Below are 22,139 nucleotides of genomic sequence, written 5' to 3'. Positions count from 1 at the left end.
TTTAAACAGCCGAGAAGATGTAAAATACAATCTATTCAGTATCTTAAATTGAGTCATCTTATCTTTAATGCTTCTAAAGGGCTTATTGGCATTTTTCCAAATATCATAAATAATGATATGTCTCTTTCATCTAAAATGTTTAAGTCCATCATTCATTTCCGAACACATGTATATATGTTCATTTATTATTCCATAAAATAGTTTAATTAATTTCTTAAATGTATCTTGATTAAAAAGTGCATCTTCCAGTTCATGGCTATTTAAAGACATACTTTCAGAGGATATGCATTTATTTACAGCGTGTTTTAAAGAGATACAATTTAAAACAATATTTCTGGGTACATTATATTAAACAACTAAATCATTGAACGGTTTAAAAGAGTTTTTATTAATAATATGATGAGGTTTAGTAATACCTCTGTCTTTCCATGTTGTCCATTTAACCACATTTTTATTAATTATGATATTAGGATTGCGCCAAAGCTGTTGATTTACAGATGTCATTGACTTGATTCCTAGTATTTTCTGACACAGTTTTAGAATGTTAAAGGTGGCTTCTATTGGGCTCTGCCTCAATTCATTAGGTATTTTTTAAATATAATATAAACTCCCCACATCAATGTCCAAATTCATTTACTGTATTTATTGCCACCTTTCCCAACTTCTTTGTCATGTGTTGCTGGCATTAAATCCTAAAGTTAATGATTATTTGCAAAAAAATGTTTGCAAATAAGATTTTGAATATCAAATATGTTGTCTTTGTAGCATATTCAACTGAATATGGGTTGAAAATGATTTGCAAATCATTGTATTCCGTTTATATATAGATCTAACACAATTTCTCAACTCATATGGAAACGGAGTTTGTAGATATATATATATATATATACACACACACACACACACACAGTCGCGATCAAAAGTTTACATACACTTGTAAAGAACATAATGTCATGGCTGTCTCAAGTTTCCAATAATTTCTACAACTCTTATCTTTTTGTGATAGAGTGATTGGAGCACATACTTGTTGGTCACAAAAAACATTCATGAAGTTTGGTTCTTTTATTAATTTATTATGGGTCTACTGAAAATGTGACCAAATCTGCTGGGTCAAAAGTATACATACAGCAATGTTAATATTTGGTTACATGTCCCTTGGCAAGTTTCACTGCAATAAGGCACTTTTGGTAGCCATCCACAAGCTTCTGGCAAGCTTCTAGTTGAATTGTTGACCACTCCTCTTGACAAAATTGGTGCAGTTCAGCTAAATTTGTTGGTTTTCTGACATGGACTTGTTTCTTCAGCATTGTCCACACGTTCTCAATGGGGTTTAAGTCAAGACTTTGGGAAGGCCATACTAAAACCTTAATTCTACCTATTCCTTTACCATTTTTGACGTGTGTTTGGGGTCATTGTCCTTTGGAACACCCAACTGCGCCCAAGACTCAACCTCCGGGCTGATGATTTTAGGTTGTCCTGAAGAATTTGGGGGTAATCTTCCTTTTTCCATTGTCCCATTTACTCTCTGTAGAGCACCAGTTCCATTGGCAGCAAAACAGACCCGGATGTTGCGTATTGGGCGCTCCAACAGGACAATGACCCCAAACACATGTCAAAAGTGGTAAAGGAATGGCTAAATCAGGCTAGAATTATCATATTTTTCGGACTATAAGTCGCTCTGGAGTATAAGTCGCACCGGCCGAAAATGCATAATAAAGAAGGAAAAAAATATATATAAGTCGCACTGTAGTATAAGTCGCATTTTTTGGGGGAAATGTATTTGATAAAACCTAACACCAAGAATAGACATTTGAAAGGCAATTCAAAATAAATAAAGAATAGTGAACAACAGGCTGAATAAGTGTACGTTATATCAGAGGTCCCCAACCACCGGGCCGTGGCCCGGTACCGTCCGTGGATCGATTGGTACTGAGCCGCACAAGAAATTAAAAAAAATTAAAAAATAAAAAAGTTTATTTTTTATTAAATCAACATAAAAAACACAAGATACACTTACAATTAGTGCACCAACCCAAAAAACCTCCCTCCCCCATTTATACTCATTCACACTCATTCGCACAAAAGGGTTGTTTCTTTCTGTTATTAATATTTGTGGTTCCTACATTATATATCAATATAGATCAATACAATCTGCAGGGATACAGTCCGTAAGCACACATGATTGTATTTTTTAATGACAAATTAAAATTTAAATTTAAATTACATATTAACATTGCTGTATGTATACTTTTGACCCAGCAGATTTGGTCACATTTTCAGTAGACCCATAACAAATTCATAAAAGAACCAAACTTCATGAATGTTTTTTGTGACAAACAAGTATGTGCTCCAATCACTCTATCACAAAAAATTAAGAGTTGTAGAAATTATTGGAAACTCAAGACAGTCATGACATTATGTTCTTTACAAGTGTATGTACACTTTTGACCACGACTGTATATAAAAATGTATGGATATATGAATGTTGTTTTAGTAATGAGAAAAACACAGTGGACTTTGTATGCAAGTGATGCAAGGTGATGTGCAACTTACCTTTTCTGTGGTTTTCATGTTGCATTGGAGGTATTGTCTGTATTTGCATTATTGGCTTGTTCTTTCAACACAGGGTCTGAGACACAAAAAGGCACAGAGTCACTTCAACTGTCCTCACACATTAAAATGTGTGTTCACTGATATGTGGCAATGATTTGAGTTGATCTGGAAAAGCATACAATTTTAAAATGCATTTTACAATGTTTAGTTTTATAGCAAGAATTGTAATAACTTCAATAATGTGCTACAAACAAAAGTAGGGGTGTGTCATGGCCTCCGCTGCTGTTAGTCTTTGCTGGTGGTCATAGCATAGCAGCTTGTCCAGTAGGTCCAGAGCTTCTGGGCTCACCAGGCGCTGGTTCTCCTTTTGGATGAACTGCTGCCAATGCTTTCGTGTTTGCCTGAACACACAAAGAAGTGCCTTATTGGAATTGGTCATGTGTAGTCTGTGGTTGATGTTGTGGTGGAAATGCTATTGTTAATGTGTGCTGTAGTGGTTCTCGACATTTGCTTGAAGGTCATATTCTGCTGATTTTGATGATCCATGAGTGAGATCTGCCAATACTAATACAGATCACCTGTATTACCTCGTGATTGGAATTAAAAAACAGTTCTTGTTGAGAACCCGCTTCCCGTGTTTCGATTCCTGGGAATCATTTGATAGTTTTGTTTACAATTTCCTTATCGATGATTTACGTCACCATGCACTGCGCTGATCAGCAGCACAGATGTTATAATTATTTACAAGTTAGAGTGTGAATCGAAAACCGGTTCTTTTTCCCAGTGTATCAATTCTTTGGTATTGCTTGTAATTTTTTCAAACAATTCTCTTAACGATTTCTGCAGGTGGGAGTGGTGTCATTACGCAACAACCTGTACGTAGTGACGTCAGACAGCAAAATGGCGCCAACGGCGGCAGAAACTCGCTAAAGTCTTTTTACAATAAAACAATTGCAACAACACTAATGGAATAATTGCAAGGCTGTTATGTCATCACAAGGAGGACATTTATTTAATAATACCACCTTAACATTTGACAACCAAACAATTACACAAGGCGAATCAGTAAAGAATCTGGGTATTATCTTCGACCCAACTCTCTCGTTTGAATCACACATTAAGAGTGTTACTAAAACGGCCTTCTTTCATCTCCGTAATATCGCTAAAATTCGTTCTATTTTATCCACTAGCGACGCTGAGATCATTATTCATGCGTTCGTTACGTCTCGTCTCGACTACTGTAACGTATTATTTTCGGGTCTCCCTATGTCTAGCATTAAAAAATTACAGTTGGTACAAAATGCGGCTGCTAGACTTTTGACAAGAACAAGAAAGTTTGATCATATTACGCCTATACTGGCTCACCTGCACTGGCTTCCTGTGCACTTAAGATGTGACTTTAAGGTTTTACTACTTACGTATAAAATACTACACGGTCTAGCTCCGTCCTATCTTGTCGATTGCATTGTACCATATGTCCCGGCAAGAAATCTGCATTCAAAGAACTCCGGCTTATTAGTGATTCCCAGAGCCCAAAAAAAGTCTGCGGGCTATAGAGCGTTTTCTATTCGGGCTCCAGTACTATGGAATGCCCTCCCGGTAACAATTAGAGATGCTACCTCAGTAGAAGCATTTAAGTCCCATCTTAAAACTCATTTGTATACTCTAGCCTTTAAATAGCCCCCCTGTTAGACCAGTTGATCTGCCGTTTCTTTTCTTTTCTCCTCTGCTCCCCTTTTCCTTGAGGGGGGGGGGGCACAGGTCCGGTGGCCATGGATGAAGTGCTGGCTGTCCAGAGTCGGGACCCGGGGTGGACCGCTCGCCTGTGCATCGGCTGGGAACATCTCTGCGCTGCTGACCCGTCTCCGCTCGGGATGGTGTCCTGCTGGCCCCACTATGGACTGGACTCTTACTATTATGTTGGATCCACTATGGACTGGACTCTCACAATATTATGTCAGACCCACTCGACATCCATTGCTTTCGGTCTCCCCTAGAGGGGGGGGGTTACCCACATATGCGGTCCTCTCCAAGGTTTCTCATAGTCATTCACATCGACGTCCCACTGGGGTGAGTTTTTCCTTGCCCGTATGTGGGCTTTGTACCGAGGATGTCGTTGTGGCTTGTGCAGCCCTTTGAGACACTTGTGATTTAGGGCTATATAAATAAAGATTGATTGATTGATTGATACAAGCAATATGCTGAAATGTAAATTAATTTTGCGTTTGCACCGCTATTATTTGCTGAATTGAAATAAATGCCTTCTCATTGAGATGAAAATGATGAGACAGATTCTGACTGGTTCCGAGGCGGACAGTACTTGCTCCAGTTGACATCTGTTGCTATACGAATGTCACCAAGCAGTGAATAAGTTTATAATCAAAGGCTTGCATGCATTTTGCCACAGTAGATGTTTCCTTTTTTGATAGGTGAATGTTCAATTGTCATCGGAGAAAAAGTTGCAACTTTTCCTTCCAGCACATTTTCACTGTCATTTAGATTATACAGGTGAAACTAAAACAAAATAAAATACCATGTAACAGTCCATTAATGTCAGCAGTTCACTTTCAGTTGGCTTACAATTCACCGGTGCCACTCACACCGGTGAATTGAATGATGAATGATAGGTGGTGGTCAGAGGGGCCGTTGGCGCAAATTGCAGCCACGCTTCCGTCAGTCTACCCCAGGGCAGCTGTGGCTATGAAAGTAGCTTACCACCACCAGGTGTGAATGATTGATGGGTTCTACATGTAAAGCGACTTTGGGTACTTAGAAAAGCGCTATATAAATCCCAGTTATTATTATTATTATTATTACAGTTTTTGAAACCCCATATTTTGCTTTAAGGTTTTACTACTTACGTATTAAATACTAAATGGTCTAGCTCCATCCCATCTTGCTGATTGTATTGTACCATATGTCCCGGCAAGACATCTGCGTTCAAAGAACTTCGGCTTATTAGTGATTCCCAGAGCCCAAAAAAAGTCTGCGGGCTGTAGAGCGTTTTCTTTTCGGGTTCCATTAATCTGGAATGCCCTCCTGGTAACAGTTAGAGATGCTACCTCAGTAGAAGCATTTAAGTCCCATCTTAAAACTCATTTGTATACACTAGCCTTTAAATAGACCCTCCTTTTAGACCAGTTGATCTGTCGTCTCTTTTCTGCTCTGCCCCCCTCTCCTGCGTGGAGAGGTTATTAGGTGACCACAGATGACGCGCTAACTGTTCAAAATCGGGACCCAGAGTGGACTACTCATCTGTGCATCAGTTGGGGACGTCTCTGCGCTGTTGACTTGTCTCCACTCAAGATGATCCCCTGCTGGTCCCACTATGGACTGGACTCTCACACTATTAACTAGATCCATTCGACGTCCATTGCACCGGTCGCCCAGGGGGAGGGTCCCCACATCTGCGGTCCCCTCCAAGATTTCTCATTGTATCCCAATGGGTTGAGTTTTTTCTTGCCCTGATGTGGGATCTGAGCCGAGGATGTCGTTGTGGCTTGTGCAGCCCTTTGAGACACTTGTGATTTAGGGCTATATAAATAAACTTTGATTGATTGATTGATATTTTCTAAGATTTTCAATTCAAGGTTTTCATAAATTGTAAGCCATACTCATCAAAATTATAACAAATCAAGGCTTGGCATATCTCACTTTGCATATAATGAGTTATTATGTTACTAAATGTTAAATTATTGTGTAATTTCAACATATGATTTATTTATTTATATATAAATTCTACAGAAGAATATTTATTCCTTACATTTTCCAAAAAATATTTTTTTCTATGATATGTATGTGCCTCTTAAAACATCACTGTTGGCTTTGTAAGGTAATGTTACCTATAAACTAAACACAATTGATGCTAACCTTTTTGTTCTCTTTTTTTCCCAAATAAGAGTTGATAAGATAACTGAGAAAAAACAGAATCGTTAAGCAGAATTGAAAGTGAAATTGGAAAAGGAACAATCTTATCAATTCCCATCCCTATTCATGACAAAGGAAGATAACAAGGCGACTTGCAATACTTGCAAAGTGGATATTGCATCATATTGAGAAAATACTACCAGACACATTAGCAGACACAGCATGTTACAACATTGAATGAATGACATGTTTTCGATCCCCTTTGAGACGGAAGTGAATCACCACCAGTAGCGGTGGCAAAATCAGCAAGTCGCCTGCTGTTAATAATGCAGGTAAAACTGCTTATCATGTTAAAACATGCTATTATTACCTTTAAACATGAAAGGAATGTTTCTCATGCATCACATGAAGAGACGGCGTCTGACCGGCAGTTTGCACGCCACCTTTCTAAGAGGTGTTCTCCACAGCTGGAGACACCGTGATTAGTCATAAATATTGCATATGCTTCCTAAAAAACTAAATATACCTAATTTTCTGCAAAATAATGGTCAATGTTTATAATTGATGGTTGAAAAATTGCAAAGTGTACAGTTCTACTTGACTTGCTTGTACTGTATTTGTCTTTGGCTGACATAGTTATACTTATTTTTGAGCGATCAGCATATATAATGTACAAACCCTGTTTCCATATGAGTTGGGAAATTGTGTTAGATGTAAATACAAACGGAATACAATGATTTGCAAATCCTTTTCAACCCATATTCAATTGAATGCACTACAAAGACAAGATATTTGATGTTCAAACTCATAAACTTTATTTTTTTTTTGCAAATAATAATTAACTTAGAATTTCAAAGTAGTTGGGACAGGGCATGTTCACCACTGTGTTACATGGCCTTTCCTTTTAACAACACTCAGTAAATGTTTGGGAACTGACGAGACACATTTTTTAAGCTTCTCAGGTGGAATTCTTTCCCATTCTTGCTTGATGTACAGCTTAAGTTGTTCAACAGTCCGGGAGTCTCCGTTGTGGTATTTTAGGCTTCATAATGCGCCACACATATTCAATGGGAGACAGGTCTGGACTACAGGCAGGCCAGTCTAGTACCCGCACTCTTTTACTATGAAGCCACGTTGATGTAACACGTGGCTTGGCATTGTCTTGCTGAAATAAGCAGGGGCGTCCATGGTAACGTTGCTTGGATGGCAACATATGTTACTCCAAAACCTGTATGTATCTTTCAGTATTAATGGCGCCTTCACAGGTGTGTAAATTACCCATGTTTTGGGCACTAATACACCCCCGTACCATCACAGATGCTGGCTTTTCAACTTTGCGCCTATAACAATCCGGATGGTTCTTTTCCTCTTTGGTCCGAAGGACACGACGTACACAGTTTCCAAAAACAATTTGAAATGTGGACTTGTCAGACCACAGAACACTTTTCCACTTTGTATCAGTCCATCTTAGATGAGCTTAGGCCCAGCGAAGCCGACGGCGTTTCTGGGTGTTGTTGATAAACGGTTTTCGCCTTGCATTGGAGAGTTTTAACTTGCACTTACAGATGTAGCGACCAACTGTAGTTACTGACAGTGGGTTTCTGAAGTGTTCCTGAGCCCATGTGGTGATATCCTTTACACACAGATGTCGCTTGTTGATGCAGTACAGCCTGAGGGATCGAAGGTCACGGGCTTAGCTGCTTACGTGCAGTGATTTCTCCAGATTCTCCGCACCCTTTGATGATATTACGGACCGTAGATGGTGAAATCCCTAAATTCTTTGCAATAGCTGGTTGAGTAAGGTTTTTCTTAAACTGTTCAACAATTTGCTCACGCATTTGTTGACAAAGTGGTGACCCTCGCCCCATCCTTGTTTGTGAATGACTGAGCATTTCATGGAATCTACTTTTATACCCAATCATGGCACCCACCTGTTCCCAATTAGCCTGCACACCTGTGGGATGTTCCAAATAAGTGTTTGATGAGCATTCCTCAACTTTATCAGTATTTATTGCCACCTTTCCCAACTTCTTTGTCACGTGTTGCTGGCATCAAATTCTAAAGTTAATGATTATTTGCAAAAAAAAATTGTTTTATCAGTTTGAACATCAAATATGTTTTTGTAGCATATTCAACTGAATATGGGTTGAAAATGATTTGCAAATCATTGTATTACGTTTATATTTACATCTAACACAATTTCCCAACTCATATGGAAACGGGGTTTGTATATACATTGACAAAAACCAAAACTTTTCAATTCTATTTGAAAAATGTTAAACATATTTCTAAACGTTTTTGTGTAATTTGTCACAAAATACTTTGTTGTATTTTCTTTATTGCTCCGGCTTCCTCCGACCTCAAAAAACATGCACCTGGAGATAGGTTGATTGGCAACACTAGTAGTTTTCTTTCACAGAATACTTACCGATACTCCATCCATCCATCCATTTTCTACCGCTTATTCCCTTTTGGGGTCGCGGGGGGCGCTGGAGCCTATCTCAGCTACAATCGGGCGGAAGGCGGGGTACACCCTGGACAAGTCGCCACCTCATCGCAGGGCCAACACAGATAGACAGACAACATTCACACTCACATCCACACACTAGGGCCAATTTAGTGTTGCCAATCAACCTATCCCCAGGTGCATGTCTTTGAAAGTGGGAGGAAGCCGGAGTACCCGGAGGGAACCCACGCAGTCACGGGGAGAACATGCAAACTCCACACAGAAAGATCCCGAGCCCGGGATTGAACCCAAGACTACTCAGGACCTTCGTATTGTGAGGCAGATGCACTAACCCCTCTCCCACCGTGCTGCCCACCGATACTCTTATTAAAGTAATTATTTAAATGACTAATTTTGACTTTAATTTGAGTCGTATTACTCCAAATTAAGAACAATTTGTGGCTACTTTACCCACCCTCAGCACAGAGTAGAACCAGATAAATGATTAATTGCTACACACTTTGAATACAGTACGTACAATGTGATATTGGTAGTATGACACAATGCCATGGTAATGTCAAAATTCTTATGATTCATTGTGTATTTTCCAATTTCAAAGGTCAAACTAACAAACAAAAGAGACTGCCAACACTCACTGTCCCAGGAGGTCTTTGAAGCGAGCGTCCAGTTCTATGTGATACTTCTGCAGGTAGCCAAAAAGCTCGTCTGTGCCAAGTACTTTTGCGATGCGGACCAACTAAAAGACAAGATTGCAACGTTTCTCACAGACAGCATGCTATATATTACAGTACAAGTAACAAGTAACTTGGAATTTTACTGTGTTCCTGATATTGTCGGTCAACTCATATATTATAGTACATGGATAAACAAATGTAATTTATTATAATTATTGTGACATTTGGTAACTGAAAGTGAAAAATATGGAATTATTCCCCAAATACAAACTATAAAAGTGTCTATTCTTCTGAGACATTCTAAATTACCTGTGGGATTTTTTGTCATCATCAGAATCAGAAATACTTAATAATCCCCCAGGGGAAATTAAGATTTTCAGCACAATCCCATTCAAGATTAGAAAAACATTACAGGGAGACAGAACACAGTCATCAAGACTGACATAATTGATCATTGCTGCAAAATCATAATGATACTTTATTTGGCATGTCACCTGATCACAGTTGTCCTGGCCACGAAAAAATGGCTCTTTCAAAAAGATCATGCTCGCCAACATACATCCAAGACTCCACATATCCAAACTATAGTCATACATCTGGCAGAATAGATACAAATGTTACATTACTAGGTAGAATATACTGCAAATAGCATGTAGCATTAGATTAAACAAACTCAGATGTTTTGCAGTGCGTATCCTTAAAAGCATATACCAGGTACCTTGTAATCCACAAGCAGCTCTGGGCCCTTGAAGTAGCGGGATGCCACCCTGACATTGTATTCCAGAGTGGGATGGTAAAATTCTGCCAACCCCCAATCAATAAGTCGCAGCTACAGCATAGATGTAAAAAAACAAAAACAATAATGATTTAGTTCAAAATTTCATATTGTTTTTACAAAAGCGCCACACATTTAACGGTGTCATTCTTCAGATTATCAAACCTTTTTCTGTGGCATAGAAATCAATATATTGTCGTAAAATAATAATATGAGAGAGCATGGGTGTCAAACTCTGGCCCGCGGGCCAAATTTGGCCTGCCGTATAATTTCACTTGGCCCTTGAGGCGATATCAAATTAACACTAAAGCTGGCCCGCCGAATATATATTGTGGCGGTGCCGCGGTAACACCGCATTCACCGTTAATTCTCATACTTGCCAACCCTTTCGGGAGTCTTCCAATCTTCAGCGCTCCTCCCAAAAATCATCACGTCTGCTTTTCAGCCAGTCCAACGAGCGCTGGCCCAGTCATATAACATGTGCGCCTTCTGCACGCACACACAATTGAATGCAACGCATACTTCAACAGCGATACAGGTCACACTGAGGGTAGCCGAATACAAAACTTTAACACTCTTAGAAATATACGCCACACTGTGAATCCACACCAAACAAGAATGACAAACACATTTCGGGAGAACATCCGCACCGTAACACAACATAAACACAACAGAACAAATACCCAGAACCCTTTGCACTAACTCTTCCGGGACGCTACAAGATGTGTGTGTGTGGGGGGAGGGAGGTTTGGTGGTAGCGGGGGTGTATTTTGTAGCGTCCCGGAAGAGTTAGTGCTGCAAAGGATTCTGGGTATTTGTTCTGTTGTGTTTATGTTGTGTTACGGTGCGGATGTTCTCCCGAAATGTGTCTGTCATTCTTGTTTGGTGTGGAGTCACAGTGTGGCGTGTATTTCTAACAGTGTTAAAGTTTTTTATACTGGCACCCTCAGTGTAACCTGTATCGCTGTTGATGAAGTATGCGTTGCATTCACTCGTGTGTGCGTACAGAAGCCGCACATATCTTGTGACTGGGTCTGAACGATGTTAGAATAGATGAAAAGCGGACCTGACGATAGCTCGTAGAGTACGTTAAAGGCAGTGCATTTAAGGCACGCCACCAAGACTGTGGTCCAGGTGGACGAGATATAATGACTGATGAACACCTTCGTTGGATAATGAAGGTTGCCTCAGCTCAAAGCCTGAGCCCCGACATTAACGAACTAGCATCCAAGAAAAGATGGCAGGTATCTGGCTTGGGCACATCAGATTAGATCAGTGTGTTGCAAACTGAGCAGTTCAAAGTCCTGAATGGTTGGTTTGTTCATTGTTATTTTATTTTCAAATTTATTAGCCTGTGGAAAAAGTTAATGTTGATATTTACCTCAGAAGGCTGCAAATAGAAAAGAGGCATTCAATTTTTATTTAAATTGTATTTGATATGCCATTGATATTTTTTAATTATTATTATTATTATTTGAAACTGGATTTTGCATGTCACTATAAAGTTATATAAGTCTTGCTTGTTCAATATTCAATGCAAAACTTGTTTGGGTCCCTATTAAAAGGTTAATTTGTTCAACCTTGGCCCGCGGCTTTGTTCACTTTTAATTTTGGCCCACTCTGTATTTGAGTTTGACACCCCTGCATTCTACACCAATCAAGCCTCTTAAAATATATTCTACAGCCAAATATCACCTTGCTTTAAAATCATGCACAAAACACATGTAGACTGGTTGAACATACTCCCATGCACCCTTAAAGTACCAGTGTAATGGAAAATCAAGTGGACTTTATATGCAGAATTGTGTTTCAGTGTATCCGTTAAACCAATCGTATTTCCAATCCGCCAAGTAATTGAAAATACAGTCTAAACATCACAAAATGCCACAATTTCAGAAGACCATTTTGAATATTTCGGTCCGAATGTCTTCAGCAATTTCCGTAGATTCGGTGTTAGATGACATCATGGTGGGAACTTGTTTGCACTCTGCCCATATCAGCAGATCAGTCATACTGGAAATATGCAAACATTGGAAATAGATGTGCGGTCTATCATTCTCAATACTTATTTAAGACAAGAACACATATGTTCTTTTTATGCATTCAAAATCCTAAATAAATAAAAAGTCTGCTAACAATTGAGTCAATAGGGGCTCCTCTGTTACGCCCACAAAACTCTCTGAATAACCACCCAAACCCGCCAACAGTATTCCATTTACATATTGTGACCCCAATATTAACCAAATATTAGCGGTATTGTTATTAAAAGCGCTAACGCAGACAAAATATTTATTAGCGGTGCATCGACAAAGAGAGCTAACTAGCTTATGCTGCTATATTGAGTCGGCTGGCGTCATGCTACTGCTGGTGTTGCATCACGTCTCAACTGGTGGAAGTTGATTCTAAATGATAAATCATGCCTCTGAATAGGAGGATTTAGCCAGAAATAGATAAATTGTTCATTTGTGACATTCAATTTACACCTGGATACTGAAAGTAAGACACGACAACTGAAGACGATGTATGCAGGCAGCAGCTTTTCCTTTTAATCCTTCGTGTGTGTCATTGAAATGGGAAATAAGAACAAACTATAAGTCTGCATCCTTGTGAGAGCAGTCATTGCACAGTAAGTGATCTAGTTTGTATTTCTTGTTTAGCACTTAGCAATAGTGCTACATGATGCTTATGTTTCATTGAAGGGGAACTGCATTTTTTGTATTTTATTTTGCCTATCGTTTACAATCATTATGAAAGACATGACGACAGATTGATTTTTTTTTACGCATTCTAACTTACAGTGGAGCCAATTGGAGCTCCTCTATTTCGCCCATAAAATCCAATAAATAACCATTCAAAAAGCGCCAACAATACTCCATTTACATTTCATATTAGTGATATTGTTATTGTAAGCGGTCAAGCAGACACAGTATTTATAGCGGCGCCGTGATCACTTCCGTGTATGCCTATGTTTACATCATCTAGTGGTCTGCTGTTTCCTCGCTTCCTTGCTCCCTGTAATTCTTTCTAGAACATAAATCATGCATCTCACTTGGAGATGCATGAGTAGGTAATCCAACATGTTGGTACACTTTGACAGCCATTTAGGACCGAAACTGGCGAGGTAGACATCCCCCACCCCCTCGTTATCTTTCAAAATGACTTGTAAATCTCCATGAGGTATACAACTATTTTGATCATATCTATTTATATCCAGTGGAGCCTCCTATCCAGTACCACTGAATAGACATCACCAGGAAGGCTTAGGAGTGTGATCCCACGATAGTTGGAACACACTCTTTTTTTCCGTCTTCTTTTTAAGAAGAGGGACTGCAGAGTCTCGTCAAAAAAGACAGCTCCACAGCATCTACTAACTAAAGGAATTTCGGGCAAATCTCATCCAACCGCCACTGAGGATCTTTTTGACTACCTCAGTCCCAGAGATAAGCGAGCCACTGTTCCTCACAGGAAGACGTGTAAATAAGATTAAGGAGGTCTTCAAATTATTCCTTACACCGGAAAACATTGATCAAGTAGGGAAATCCAGCGGAGAGTGCTCCGAGAGTATGTATCGACTGCCTGACTTTGGCGGTTCGCTCCCTGTATGACCGGTGTCAGAGCTTGGTCCGCATTGCCGGCAGTCAGTCAAACCCGTGAGGGACTTTGCCAGGGCTGCCCTTTGTCACAAATTCTGTATGGACAGAATTTATGTGTGCAGTCAGTTTGTTGAGGGGATCAGGTGGCAGGAATGGATCTCTGCTTTTTGCACAGGATGTGGTCCTGCTGGCTTAATCGGGCTGTAATCTTCAGCTCTCACTTCCAGTTCGCTGCCAAATGTGAAGCAAATAGCATCAGAATCAGCACTTCCAAGTCCGAGTCCAAGATTCTCACCCTGTAAAAAGGGTGGAGTGCCATATCTGGGTTCGGGGATGAGATCCTGCCCTACGTAGAGGAGTTCAAGTACCTTAGGGTGTTGTTCACGAGTAAGTAAAGAATGGATTGTAAATTGGGCAGGCGGATTGGTGCAGCATATAATCACATATGGTCATGAGCTTTGGGTAGTGACTGATAAAACAAGATTGCGGGTACAAGCGTCTGTAATGAGGTACCTCGGTAAGGTGTCGGGGCGCTTCGTAAGAGATAGGGTGAAAAGCTCTGTCATTCAGGAGGAACTCAGAGTAAAGCCGATGCTCCTCCACATCGAGAAGAGCCAGACTAGGTGGCATCTGGTCAGTATGGCCCCTGGACGCCTCCCTTGGGAGGTTAAACTCTCAACTGTTCGTAAGTATAACAACATACAAGCTCTCTTGTGAGATTTAAGATTATGACGTATCTAAATGATTACCATCTGTTTTTCCTTTTTTTTTTTATTTGGGATTCCACCAAAGGTGGTCACCAATGATACCCCCACCCCCTTGACCAAGACCTTAACACTGACAACCTGTGGTAGATTAGATTAGATTAGATTTATTGGTCCTCTTGGGGAAATTAATTGTCACTGCCGTACATTTAAACACTAGACATTACACATCACACAAAAAAAATAACAAAAGAGACATCATACATGACTAACACACATATACAGGCTTGTCAGACAGGTCGGCCGGGCCTGCTGTTAAGGGCGGCTATAGCTGCAGGGATAAGGCTTTTCCTGAGGCGGGCCCTCCGGAATTTGATAGTTCTGTACCTGCGCCCTGATGGTAGTGGGATGATGTATTGGTGTAGTGGGTGAGTGATATCCTGGACTATTGTTTTTGCCAGTCGGGTGATGGACCTGTGGTTTAAGTCTGAAATGTTGGGTGTGGGTAGGCCGATGATTTTAGCTGCTATGTTTGTAATGCGTGTGAGTTTGGTCCGGTTGGTTACAGAAAGCATGGTGAAAAAACATGTGGAACAGTACTGACTATAATTACAATAGAAAGTGAACAAAGTCAAAGCACCTTCTTCAGCTGGTGGTCGATCATTACATTGTGAGGTTTCACATCTCTGTGCATGATGCCCATACTGTGGCAGTAGTCCAGAGCCTTAAGAGACAAAGAACATGCAGATAATACAAGGTTTACATTGTATGCTGACATTTCTGAAGGAAACCTTACAGAGAAGTCAGTCCATCAACTGTGTGCTAAAGGCATTCTAAGATATTTTGGTCCCAGCACACTTTTTAAGAATGACTGCTACAGTAATTGACTTTCCCTGGTGGTCCTTCTCTATCATGTAATGTGTATTTAACAGGGGAATGCCAGTACTGCATCGTTACGGCTCGGTGTTTACCTCGGTATTAAGGTGACAGTTTGTTTAAATTTGGTACAGCAAGGGTACGAATTACAAAACATAAACCTGCTTAGCTTTTTTAAGCAAATAAGAAAGAAAATAGCACTGTCAAATGATTCATTAATTTGAATCACACCTTGGAATTTTGATTAATTATGATTAATCATATCAGCTATTTGCCTGCATTACTTAAATTAACTTGAAAAAAAGACCATAATATTTTGATACAAATACAATTATATTGTCAGAATGTCAAAGACAAACTTTAAAGAAATAAGTTTTACTTGAATGCACGTAATTTGCTCAAAAACGTAACAGTTGTAAAGTATGACATACAAATTTTAAAACAATTCGGCAATAATATTGAAAATAGCTACCGGTAATTAAGCAAAATTTATAAGTGAACGCACCAGTCAGTTTGTTTGTGATTAATCATATGTGTTAATGCATTAACCTTGACACACCTAAACTGTATTATATACAGTCCAACGTCATCATTTACAGGATTTATTTTTAGGAAAGTGAAAACTTTGTCTTTACCTGTAATTATTTTCCAAGACTTTTCTTCTTACTTTTTTCTGCCCATTTTTGCTGTTTATTCAACTTATCAAGGAGTTTGAATTGCATTTGATTTGTTTAAAAGTTAAAAAATAAAGTCAACTATGCCAATTGTAATGCTAATTTAAAGCATATTCATTTAAGCAACAAACACACACAAATAGATTAGTTTACCTTGAGAAGCTCATAAATGTAGTAACGGATATCATGGTCAGTCAGCTTCTGGTAAAGCTCCTGTGGATTGCAGTTGGTACCAGCAATTCAAACACAAAATCATGGATGGTCATAAAGTGTGTTTGATTACCGGTAGTACCTTAAAATCTGTGTTTTTGATGTACTCAAAGACAAGTGCTGGTGTTCTAGACTGCAAAGAAAGGACAACACAAGCCTTAACTGAGAGCAGCAAGTCAATCAGTTTTATCACATGACTGTGACAAACGATTATTGACTTATGGGCAATTAGTTAACTACTACATGATGATGGCCACATATTCCTAACCAATCTTGCTCAGATTTTACAGATATGGTTGTCTGAAGTTGTGTAACATATTTAGTGGTGATATTTCAAACAGACTTATGGGATCAAACTTTAGGGTTATTTTTCACCTTTTGTTTTGCAATGGTACAACAAGTACCATTGCAAAGTACGCATTTCACACGACTCCAGGTGGTACTCATGATCACTCCATAAACAAACATACAGTGCATTGTTACAAGCATGACCTGATTTGCATTATTGCTGCGACAAAAAAAAACGCAACGTAAGGAAACGCAGGAATCAAACTCACCACAGGGTCTTTGACTGTGTCAACCAGGTGGATGATGTTGGTTCCCCCACGTAGATTTTCAAGAATTTTTATTTCCCGCTTAATCTTCTTCTTCTTGACAGGCTATGTTGAAAAAGGGTTTTAAAAGGGATTCATTGTCTGTTATGTGAAAATACAGCCTCCCATACAGCATGGGTGAATATTAGGATCAGGGTAAATGATCGATTCTACGATGCATCACGATTGGGACTAGACGAATCTGAATCAATAGGCAAACATTTAAATATTGATTATTTAAGTATGTTGAATAAAGTAATTATAGGGTTCCAAAAATGTGGAACTAGCACGAACACACAAAGCAAAACACAGCAGGAAAAAAGAAGTCATGCCAATAACTGTTGATAAAACAAAGAATAGGACATAAATAAAAATGTAAAATAATGAGATTACATTAAACATATAACCCCAAGTTGATGAACGACAAAAATCTAAATATGAGGAGCAACAAGAAAGCTTAAAAAATTGACTCACCTTGAGGATTTTCATGACTACTTTGTCGTTGTTGGGCACATTAATGGCCTCAAAAACCTCACTGTACTTCCCTCTCCCCAACTTGCGCACCAACTGGTAGTTGTCTTGATTACTGGGTGGGTCATAGAGGAAATCAATGTTAAAATAAATGGCCACCAAGGTAGAATTGCCAAAGAGTTTCACTTGCTGTGATACAGGCGACCAGCCGGCTTACTTCCAGTTTGGCACATGTGCATCATAATCCCAGTACTCTTTGTTCTTCCATGTGTTGATATCGGTGTACACCCGAGCCTTGCTGTTGACCGCAGAGGATCCTGGCATCGCAAGCTTCGCGGCACTTTGGTGAAGACTTTCAGCTTCCGCAGAATTTCGGTTGACTTGGTAATGGAGGGCAGCGCACTGATTCTCCAGAATAAGTGATTTTAAGGCTGTTTTGTTGGTCTTATTAATTGTTAAGGTTGAGTGTGCGCGCTGATAAGAAGTACCAGGCTGGTCTATTAGAGTTGTGGTGGAGACGGAAAGAGCGACAATGATGGAGTGTGTGATGCCCCTGAGCAGAATGTTAGGCCGGATGGGATGAAGACTCGCCAGCTGCAAGGGCACAAGACAGAACAAAATATATACGAAGTACACAATTAAAAACTTGTTTTATTTAGATAACATTATGTCTTATGAGCTGGATTTGAGAACTATTTTCTATAAGTTTTACTCTCTTATAAACATAATTACACTAAATGTGTTTGAATTTGACATCTGATTTAGACTTTTTTCTCAACTTTGTGTACGTATAAATAGTAGTTAGGACTTCCCACCGCAGGGGTGTTCAACGTGTGGCTCGCAGTTTATTTTTATTGGCCCACGATATATTCCACAGCAGGAGTCCTCACTTGGCGGCTCGCGTGCCACATCTGGCCAAATCTTTTAACTTGGCCAACCAAAAACATTAACCAAATCACTCAGTCTCACCAGGGTAGAGCTCATTCATGTACTACTTCCTCTGCTCTGCAGCGGGCATGTCGTACGTGTCACAAATGCAGCAGCAGTTGAAGACGACGACTCAACTAAAGAAAGAAAATTAATTGGGCCCTTACACCACGTGTTGGTGACTAGGTCTCTTTTTTTTAATGAAGTACCACTGCAAAATAAGCCACCACGGGGCTAAAAAAAGTTGCAACTGCCAGCACTTTGATTAAGAAGGTGAGAAAAAATATTCCATCCATCCATTTTCTACCGCTTGTCCCGTTTTGAATTCCAAAAAGAACTTGTAGCAAAAGTGACATTAAATGTTAATTTATCCATTTCATTTATCATTTACAATAGTATTTCACATTGTTTGCTGCATGCAAAACTGTAATTATTCTCTACAAAATGTGTTTTGTATTAATATTTTTAGATTCATATGATATTTTCAAGGAAATAAAATGCTTTGGTTTTCATACAATTAGAGTTTTGTCTGACCTTTTGGATCGGATTACAAAAGAAAACCAATGGGATCAATGCCGACATTTGTAGTACCGCCCACCCAGTCACTGCATTTTCGTATCTCAGTTTTATGATAAACAGTATATCATGTCCTTTAAACTAACTTTTATTGAGGGCCACGTTGCAATTATAGCTGCCCTCACAGTGCCAAATGTAACAGTGAATATAAATGTATAATATCTTTGTTACACAATTTGCAAGGGCAACTGGTCTTGGTTATTGTCATTTTTAAAGATTGATGGATAACTTCCTTTGAAATCGTAAGTCAAGCAGACAAGCAGATGTGTATGCGTTTATTTTTGATAACCATAAAAACAAACCGCTTGGAACAACAGATATTATTAAAGTACCCCGAATGGGACAAGCGGTAGAAAATGGATGGATGGATGGATAGAACATACAGGTAAAAGCCAGTAAATTAGAATATTTTGAAAAACTTGATTTATTTCAGTAATTGCATTCAAAAGGTGTAACTTGTACATTATATTTATTCATTGCACACAGACTGATGCATTCAAATGTTTATTTCATTTAATTTTGATGATTTGAAGTGGCAACAAATGAAAATCCAAAATTCCGTGTGTCACAAAATTAGAATATTACTTAAGGCTAATACAAAAAAGGGATTTTTAGAAATGTTGGCCAACTGAAAAGTATGAAAATGAAAAATATGAGCATGTACAATACTCAATACTTGGTTGGAGCTCCTTTTGCCTCAATTACTGCGTTAATGCGGCGTGGCATGGAGTCGATGAGTTTCTGGCACTGCTCAGGTGTTATGAGAGCCCAGGTTGCTCTGATAGTGGCCTTCAACTCTTCTGCGTTTTTGGGTCTGGCATTCTGCATCTTCCTTTTCACAATACCCCACAGATTTTCTATGGGGCTAAGGTCAGGGGAGTTGGCGGGCCAATTTAGAACAGAAATACCATGGTCCGTAAACCAGGCACGGGTAGATTTTGCGCTGTGTGCAGGCGCCAAGTCCTGTTGGAACTTGAAATCTCCATCTCCATAGAGCAGGTCAGCAGCAGGAAGCATGAAGTGCTCTAAAACTTGCTGGTAGACGGCTGCGTTGACCCTGGATCTCAGGAAACAGAGTGGACCGACACCAGCAGATGACATGGCACCCCAAACCATCACTGATGGTGGAAACTTTACACTAGACTTCAGGCAACGTGGATCCTGTGCCTCTCCTGTCTTCCTCCAGACTCTGGGACCTCAATTTCCAAAGGAAATGCAAAATTTGCATGGTTGGGTGATGGTTTGGGGTGCCATGTCATCTGCTGGTGTCGGTCCACTCTGTTTCCTGAGATCCAGGGTCAACGCAGCCGTCTACCAGCAAGTTTTAGAGCACTTCATGCTTCCTGCTGCTGACCTGCTCTATGGAGATGGAGATTTCAAGTTCCAACAGGACTTGGCGCCTGCACACAGCGCAAAATCTACCCGTGCCTGGTTTACGGACCATGGTATTTTTGTTCTAAATTGGTCCGCCAACTCCCCTGACCTTAGCCCCACAGAAAATCTGTGGGGTATTGTGAAAAGGAAGATGCAGAATGCCAGACCCAAAAACGCAGAAGAGTTGAAGGCCACTATCAGAGCAACCTGGGCTCTCATAACACCTGAGCAGTGCCAGAAACTCATCGACTCCATGCCACACCGCATTAACGCAGTAATTGAGGCAAAAGGAGCTCCAACCAAGTATTGAGTATTGTACATGCTCATATTTTTCATTTTCATACTTTTCAGTTGGCCAACATTTCTAAAAATCCCTTTTTTGTATTAGCCTTAAGTAATATTCTAATTTTGTGACACACGGAATTTTGGATTTTCATTTGTTGCCACTTCAAATCATCAAAATTAAATGAAATAAACATTTGAATGCATCAGTCTGTGTGCAATGAATACATATAATGTACAAGTTACACCTTTTGAATGCAATTACTGAAATAAATCAAGTTTTTCCAAAATATTCTAATTTACTGGCTTTTACCTGTATGCAATTGCGTGTGCAACATTTTTCGGTCAAAGTTGAAAGAACGAATACATTCAGCCAGAAAGTGCTTTCTTACTTCAAGCCTTTCGCAGGCCACGTAAATGGTGAGGTGGACCACATTAGGATGTTGTGGAGGGCAACATGAAATGGCGTGGCAGTCCCTGATAAAATGATGTGGCGGTCCACAATAGAATGATTTGGCAGGCCACTTTAAATGATGTAGCAGGCCATTTATGGCCCCTGGGCCTTGAGTTTGATACCTGTGCGGTATATAATAAAATTGAGACGAACAATTGTACTTTTTCAACATGTTTAATAGCTTAGCACATCTTGGCCCACAAATAATAATACTAATATAAAACTTGGTTAGGATGTAAACAATATTAACCCCCTCTGCTCGATGAGATTCTTTTCACCCCCCCCCCAAAATAAGATACTATTTATTTAACTAGGCTGATTTGTTTAACGCAATTATAGTTTCTCGTTTTAAACGATTAGTGTTTGCAGTGTTTTACCGTCATGACACGTTTGAGTTAGCAAGCTGCTATAACTTGGAATAATGTATTAATATAAAAGATGGGCAAAATTGACCCTATGGTCATACAAGATGCTAAGCGAACATACCCTTGTGTTTCAAATCAACAGTAAGGCTCAAATTAGTTGGCTAACCTCGTCGAGGAAGTGTCAAAATCCCGTCGAAAGGAATGTTAGCAATAGCTGCTAACAGTCGGCAGACCTGCTCTGTCAGTCCAACGATGCTGAGGCGCCACAGGCACGGACATTGTTGACACACGTAGAACTCTTCTTCAGCATTGGAAAATTCTGAAGAATGGTGGCGGTACTTTTAGTGGAGACGGACTTCCTGTGATTAACCGGAACTAATCATTCAGGCTTGGTGAGTGCATACTAGCTACATTTGAGTGCGCGTCTTCGAAAGTAGGCGTCGGCATTTTGAGTGCAGAAGTGCGTTCACTTGAGCGCACTCAAAATTCTAATGGCTGTGTTGTTATTTCATACAGTACATTCCATTCTTACCCCCGATATGCTGATGACAGCCAACTCTACATGCCCCTAAAGCTGACCAACACGCCGGATTGTAGTCAGCTGGAGGCGTGTCTTAATGAAATTAAACAATGGATGTCCGCTAACTTCTTGCAAGTCAACGCCAAGAAAACGGAAATGCTGATTATCGGTCCTGCTAAACACC

The 22,139-nt window shown here is 39.7% G+C and overlaps 1 protein-coding gene across 1 annotated transcript in view; it reads right to left on the bottom strand.

Moving 5' to 3' along the window:
* LOC133616077 (casein kinase II subunit alpha'-like) overlaps window positions 1-22,005 on the bottom strand; it is a 27,272-nt gene extending 5,267 nt beyond the window's left edge. The window contains exons 1-12 of the mRNA XM_061975138.2: window positions 21,602-22,005; window positions 17,675-18,051; window positions 17,461-17,572; window positions 16,951-17,052; window positions 16,476-16,526; window positions 16,337-16,396; window positions 15,274-15,357; window positions 10,280-10,390; window positions 10,056-10,157; window positions 9,523-9,623; window positions 2,806-2,954; window positions 2,554-2,629 (exon numbers count right to left, since the gene is read on the bottom strand). Coding sequence (XP_061831122.1) covers window positions 2,568-2,629; window positions 2,806-2,954; window positions 9,523-9,623; window positions 10,056-10,157; window positions 10,280-10,390; window positions 15,274-15,357; window positions 16,337-16,396; window positions 16,476-16,526; window positions 16,951-17,052; window positions 17,461-17,572; window positions 17,675-17,781 — 1,041 coding nt within the window. The 5' untranslated portion in view covers window positions 17,782-18,051; window positions 21,602-22,005 and the 3' untranslated portion in view covers window positions 2,554-2,567. The remainder of the gene's footprint in view (window positions 1-2,553; window positions 2,630-2,805; window positions 2,955-9,522; window positions 9,624-10,055; window positions 10,158-10,279; window positions 10,391-15,273; window positions 15,358-16,336; window positions 16,397-16,475; window positions 16,527-16,950; window positions 17,053-17,460; window positions 17,573-17,674; window positions 18,052-21,601) is intronic.
* Window positions 22,006-22,139: the final 134 nt, after the last annotated feature.

Source organism: Nerophis lumbriciformis, linkage group LG15, assembly GCF_033978685.3.
Source record: "Nerophis lumbriciformis linkage group LG15, RoL_Nlum_v2.1, whole genome shotgun sequence".
Taxonomy (NCBI): Eukaryota; Metazoa; Chordata; class Actinopteri; order Syngnathiformes; family Syngnathidae; genus Nerophis; species Nerophis lumbriciformis.
Note: the sequence above shows the minus strand (reverse complement) of the source record. Positions and strands in the feature narration are given on the sequence as shown.